This window comes from Megalops cyprinoides, chromosome 21, assembly GCF_013368585.1.
Source record: "Megalops cyprinoides isolate fMegCyp1 chromosome 21, fMegCyp1.pri, whole genome shotgun sequence".
Lineage (NCBI taxonomy): Eukaryota > Metazoa > Chordata > Actinopteri > Elopiformes > Megalopidae > Megalops > Megalops cyprinoides.
The window spans coordinates 11791844-11798278 of NC_050603.1; the positions used below are offsets into that span (position 1 = coordinate 11791844).

Genomic DNA, 6435 nt, shown 5'->3' on the forward strand with positions numbered 1-6435 from the left:
GCTCAGAATGTTGGGATTACTGTAATAATCCCCTCTCTTATTTCTGTGTTCTGTGCTGTTGATTATGCTAATTGACTGCACAGTAGAGCACCTGTGTTTTATGTTTATGTAGATAACATCTTTATTAACAAATTAATTTCCTCACGTGTAATGTGCAGATGGACAGGAGATATCTATCAATGGGATTCATGACAGCCCGGCACCTAAGGTGAGAGAGGGAGGACGGACAGACTCTGTGTTATTTCAGCTGTTTGTTTTTGCCAGCTATTATGTAACTGATATAGAGAAGATATTCATGACAAAAATACAGTGTTGTATTCTATAAAAAAGTTTTTTGTTTGATGCACTTCTTAAAGGAGTGTTAATTATAAAAGACACGAGGTGATGATTACAGGCATAGTGTACACACAGAATAGTTATATTTGTTTGTGTACACTTGTATGTAATTTAAAGGTAGAAGACAGTGTTTGCAGATAAACATATTTCATATTAGGTGAATTGCAATGCGATATGTTTAAACGTTATTACATTTTTGACCTTTAACCCCCACAGGACAGGAACGGGAACCAAGTAGAGGACAGGCCCCTAAATGAGGTGCATTTTTGTGTCTCACACAGCCACTGTTGCTGTTTGTAAAATTCTGTCATCTTTGCTGTTATTGATGCTAATATGCATAGCAGTACCATGAGGAAAAATAGCAGAATATTTTTGAATTCAATATTCTGACTCTGATTCTGACATTCTGACTGTGTGTGTGTGTGTGTGTGTGTGTGTGTGTGTGTGTGTGTGCGTGTGTTTCAGGAGGTGTGTCAGAGGCTGGTGAACCTCAGCATTCAGCTCCATGCTCTGCAGGTCAGCCACTTTGCCAGCAGATGTGTATTTCTTTCTAAAATGTGTATTACTAAAGGCTGAGTCATGACCATATCCATTAGCAATCAACATCCAAAAAAAGCACTGAAAATCAGGATGGCAGCGCTGAAACAAAAACTCAATACAGCTCCCTGTCACTGCATACTGCATAATTTGCATGCTCCATTTAATTGCATAGTTGTAGCTGGCCCCTTTTAAATCCCATTGAATTTACTCACTCCTGCTATGTGCCAGCTCTCATTACATGCATAATATCACAGCAGTCTAGAGCACAGAAAGCTATCAGGAATTAGCTGCACAAGTTAAATTTCTGTCTCCTTTTATGAAGACACCACTGACTTTCACAGGATTGCAAGTCTTCACAGTGAGAGATTGATCATGATCCTGCAAAGACTAAGGGTTCATAGCCTGACCACTGAAAAAGGCTGGTAATCTCCAGAAGTCTTGGCTTTCAGCAGGCACTTAACTTCACTGTGAGCCAGGAGAGTCTGAGTTAGACTTAGAGAACTTTCTTATATGCTGTCGAAATAACACAAGAGATAGGAATGTGTACACTCTTTGCCAGTAATGCTTTAACAAGGCTACACAAATGGCACTAAAGAGTGTTTAACCGTGGCAGTGCTCACCTTGCTTCACTCCGTCTCTCTTTCAGGGTGTGGTGGTCAGGCAGGACTCTATTGTAGAATTCTACTGTCGACAGGGCTCAGGCCCAACAGCAGCCCCAATAACACCAGCGCCGCTGTCCTCCACCCCTGCCAAGCTGTGTCGCTCCCTGTCACGTGACACGGGCCTGGATGCCAGCGCGGGGGCGGTCATAGGGGACCTGGCCCTGCTGCAGCGGCAGCACAGCCTCCTGCAGGAGGAGCTGGTGAGGCTGAGGGCCGCCGAGGGCAAGCTGAAGGAGAGCGAGAGGGCCCGCGCCCAGCTGGAGAAGCAGGTGAAGGACATGAAGGCCAGCTGTGGCGCCGCCCCAGTGGACAGTGCTGGGGCTGCAGTTCCGGAACAGGTGTGTTTCAAGCTCTAGTTTCCAGCTCACAGCACCAGTCTGTGCTGTGATGTGACGTAAAGCTTTTTTGCTCACACAGGTGAACAAAACCTGTGGTTTCACATACTTCATATATAGTGAACAATACGTTCACTATATATGAATATGCTAATATTTGGCACAGAGAATACACAAGCCATGCTGGTAAAGAACAGATCTGGGCACCTGTGGTGGAGATGGGTAGTGTAGTCTTCATTAACACAGGCGCAGTGCTGAACAGCTGCACATGCCGTCCCTGACATTCAGTGCTGCTTACAGGCTCCTCACCAGCGCAAAGGGAGTGAGGCAGATCACGATCCTGTCGCACCATTGGCCAGCCAGGAATCAGCGGACCAATCGGACGGCCCGCAGGAAGGCAGTGACGTGGAGGTGAACTCAGACGATGAGGATATGAGGGTCTCGCCTCGGTCTGACAGCCCCAGAGGTCAGTGCGTGATATATTGTCCTGGACATACTGAAGGTCACTCTGTTTTATGCGTGAGAGCCTCCACGTAGGCCAAAAACTGGGGCACTCAAAGAGTGGGCAGTATCACTGTACCCATTTTATTTATGAAGAAATATCATGCGGGATCCGCTAACCTCCGTCCCCTCCTCGATGTTGCACGCCCACGCGCAATTTTATGCAGCAGAAGTTGATTTTCGGAGCAGGGAGCACTCACACAAACATGCACCTCTCCCTCGGCCCTCCCACCGCTCAGGTCCTTGGCAGTGTGCATTGTGATTGTGTAGGTGCGGCAGAATGTAATATCCCATCCCTCACAGCTCCCTCTCAGTGTTTGCCATGTGGGTGGACAGAACTGCGGTGCCAGTTTTTAACTCAACCCCCCCCCCCCCCATCTCTTTGTTAAAGAGGCATAACTACAGCAGGGACATTTGAATAGTGGTGATGAGATGCTGGACTCTGGAGATGTGTACACTCACTGGAACCTTTCCCTTGCGATTGTTGAATGTAGAGTTCCGGTGAACAGGTGCTTATGAATATTAATTAGCAGAGAGATTTTTACTTATTTTATTGGTTTCCTTGATAACCATGGATATTCATCAAACTGTAACAACCAGTCATTCTCATGGGAGAAAAAACATTTCAGGTCTGCCTACTGATGAATATTCAGTGAGAGCACAGACAGGAAAGAACCCAGAGAAAGTGCATCAAATATCCATGAATTATCCATGAATCCACACACTACCACTATGCAGAGGGCATTTATTAGCGAACATGCATTGTAGTGTTGAAGTGGACATGTATGTATGTATCAGCAAACAGGCATTACAGCGCTGCAGTGGGCATTTGTTAGCAAACACACATTACTGCTCTGTATTGGACATTGGCCCCTTGTGACCATTTACAGCACACAGAAGACTGTTAATGAAGGCATCGGCTGGACACTCTGGCAATACGGATGTGAATTAATGCCACTGTGTAACTCCATTTAGATCTGCAGGACATTCCAGAAGAGAGTGAGACTGGACCAGAACCTCGGGAGTCCGAAGGAGGGTTGGAGACTTCACGCAGCTAGTGATGTCAGTACCCAGTACCTGGAGTGGACCCAGACCAAGAAGACCAAGAAACCAAAAGGACTGGCGAGGAAGACTGAGTGAAATGAACACAGATACACTGAATCGTCTTCCTCTTTGTTTATGAAAATTCACGCGCACACACACACACACACACACGTATATATTATATATATGGTTGTTGTTTCATAGGAAAAGTCTTTTTAAATGTCTTTCAAGTTCCTGAGACAAGAGCTAGAGCACAAACAGGACCCCAGTGTGCTGCAATTCAGAGGTGCTGCTGACATAATATTATACATTAATAATACAGTGCTGTGTAATGGCAGCATTATATCTGGGTTCTTGATGACAAGTCCCCCCTGTAATCTAGGGAGCACAATGACTGAGGCTCATTTTGGGTGTCATAAAATGGGGATTGTGTGTTACGCTGTGCTCGAGGAGGGGATTCACACACATATACTGTATATAAAAATGAAAATGCTGTGCAGATTTCAAACCCCACCCTTCGCCTCTTCTTAAACACTTGAATTCTAGAATTCTATCATACTCTTTAAAAAAAAAAGTTTTAGTCTGATTTTTAAAAAAAATAATTTAAATTTCACAGGCTGTGGAGGTGGAGGTATTGGGTTTCAGTGAAGCTGTTCATAATTCCGTGGGAGACTGTCTAGAATCTGAATCAAAGCTGACCGTTCTAAGAAAACTGCCGTTACTATTGTGAAGGGAATGGCGCTGATACGGCTGCTGGCAATGATGGCAGTAGGTCCTGAGTGCCTGTAATTGCTAACTACATAGATAAACCTGAAGTGACCAATATGCTGTACACCAATGTACTGTACATACAACATCCTCTCTTTTTAGTCCTCTTGAGTTAGTTATTTTAACTCTGAAAATGTCTCATCTCTTTTACCCCCCTTTAAATATTGATAAAATCACGGCAATTACCTTTAACAAAACTGATGCATACAAAATGGTTTGAAGCCAAAACTAGTCGAAGAGCTGCAGCTCAGGTTTGTCCTTTAGTTTGTCTGTACATCTTTTGAACTCAAAAAATTTAAGAGAAATCTGAGAAAGTTGTATTTTTAAAATTGTAAAATTGTATTTTTTTTTATCTTAAATTTAATAGATTCCTCACAACAGGGTGTAAACTGAAATACAAGCCACCAGTGCAAGCTGAACTTCACAGACCTGGAGGCTGTAGATACAAGCATCCTTAAAGATGTTTTGTCCTTTTGTCCTGCAAAAGGTTAAACAATTAAAATAGAAATGAAAAACAAAAAAGACTCCCAACCATCCTGAACAATACAGAGGACACACAGTAGGTAAACTGGATTTAGAAGTTTTTTTTTCCTATATATTATAAATATATATATAAAGTATGTAATTGTGTGTATAAATGTCCACTGTATATTCTTTAAAACAGAGAAAAAGACAAAATGTTGACATTTTTTTTGTTGTAATTCTGTTTGTTATTTGCCTGAAGCTCATTTGATTGGCTTGCAATGTGTTTATAAATCTGGCTGAAGTGAATGTGGTCTTCATTTCATTGTCAGTTTTTGGTAATGACATCGGCATATTAGTGAAAAACACATTACAACTGACAATCAGATTCAAATAAAACTTTGCACACATCATCTATGGACTTTGAGACATCAGATTGATTAAATTTAGATTTTTAAGCAAGACAAAATGGCCACCACAAGCCAATCACTTTGCAGTGTTGAAATGAAAATGAGAGACTCTAACCACTGAGTGAGATTTTGTGTACTCTGTACAGTTTCTGGCCATTTCTTATCAAGGTGCCAAATTTGAATGCAATCCATTAAAAATGTGGCTACCATAAGCAAAGTTTAGCATGCAATGTTGGCTCTTAAAAAAGCATCTGTCATAAATGACTGTGCTAATGTGCTGGGCATTTGGCATGAACAGTCATTGGTCAGTTCTTTATCAAGTTTGGTCGTTATTAAAATAATATTTCTACAGCATATCACATTGCTGAGGCCAGAAGGCTGGCCCAAAATTCAAATACAATATGTATTTGAATTCCATGCATCTTGAGTGTTTCCTATCATTTACATTACATTGCATTACATTCAGCATTAGATTCAGCATATCCAGAATGACTTCCAGCACAATAGAAAATAAATGTATCAAGACAGGTAGTGGGGATATTAAATGAGAAAATAAAACTGAGAAAACCAATCATCAGGTTGCCAGCTAGCTAGTTAGCTAGGAAGAGCTACCTACTTCACATTAGCAGTAATATCATAGGCCTGCAGCTGGCTGGAAAGCTACAGTCAATACAACAATACATAAATAAATGCAATGAGTCTTTTCATTTGCCACCATAAACAATTGCTAATAATGAAATGTACCTTCTGTTCCATGTTAGCTGACTTGGTTGTTTAGGAGGCCTTTCTATCAGATCATGCGTTCTTCATTAGCCTTTAGAATATGTATGCCAATGTATTGAAAATAGTTGTATTTATTTTGTTCTTTTTTCTTTCAGATAATGAAAATAAAAACATATAGCCTTGGCCTATAGAGTTAAAATCACATAAAGCTGTCAGAAATTAACTTGCAAAATTAGTGGCTACAACTGTAGCCATCTAGACTTCTCATGGTCAATAGCTGAAATTTTACCAGCGAGTGTGTTAGCATGATTGGCTCAAATTACCATAAATTCCAGGCTGCCATTACCATTGCAACTTTCACACTGAAACTTTCATTCATCCATTTATTTAAGAACACTTCGCAATCAAACAGTGCGATGTAAACACATTTTTGTCGCAGTTGTAAATTAATGTGTTACCTGTGTACTAATATCAGTAATTTACTAGCCAGGGCCAACTCATGCCTAAAGCTGAAAACCCCAGGGGTGTTAGTGGGGTGCATTGCAGTGACCTTATCACATGCCATGCTCATGCCTCTTCTGTAAACATTGACAGCACAAAAAAAACATAAATGACAGTGACAATTTTTAATACTCTTGCATACAGTATTTTGGT

The 6435-nt window shown here is 41.4% G+C and overlaps 1 protein-coding gene across 3 annotated transcripts in view; it reads left to right on the plus strand.

Annotated features, from left to right (window-relative positions):
• The window catches only part of arhgef1a (Rho guanine nucleotide exchange factor (GEF) 1a), a 34849-nt gene extending 30370 nt beyond the window's left edge, over positions 1-4479 (plus strand). For all 3 annotated transcript variants that reach the window (XM_036516289.1, XM_036516290.1, XM_036516291.1), the window contains exons 17-22: positions 159-208; positions 553-594; positions 802-852; positions 1523-1876; positions 2174-2339; positions 3350-4479. In XM_036516289.1, the coding sequence (XP_036372182.1) occupies positions 159-208; positions 553-594; positions 802-852; positions 1523-1876; positions 2174-2339; positions 3350-3432 (746 nt within the window). In that variant the 3' untranslated portion in view covers positions 3433-4479. The remainder of the gene's footprint in view (positions 1-158; positions 209-552; positions 595-801; positions 853-1522; positions 1877-2173; positions 2340-3349) is intronic.
• The last annotated feature ends 1956 nt before the right edge of the window (positions 4480-6435 follow it).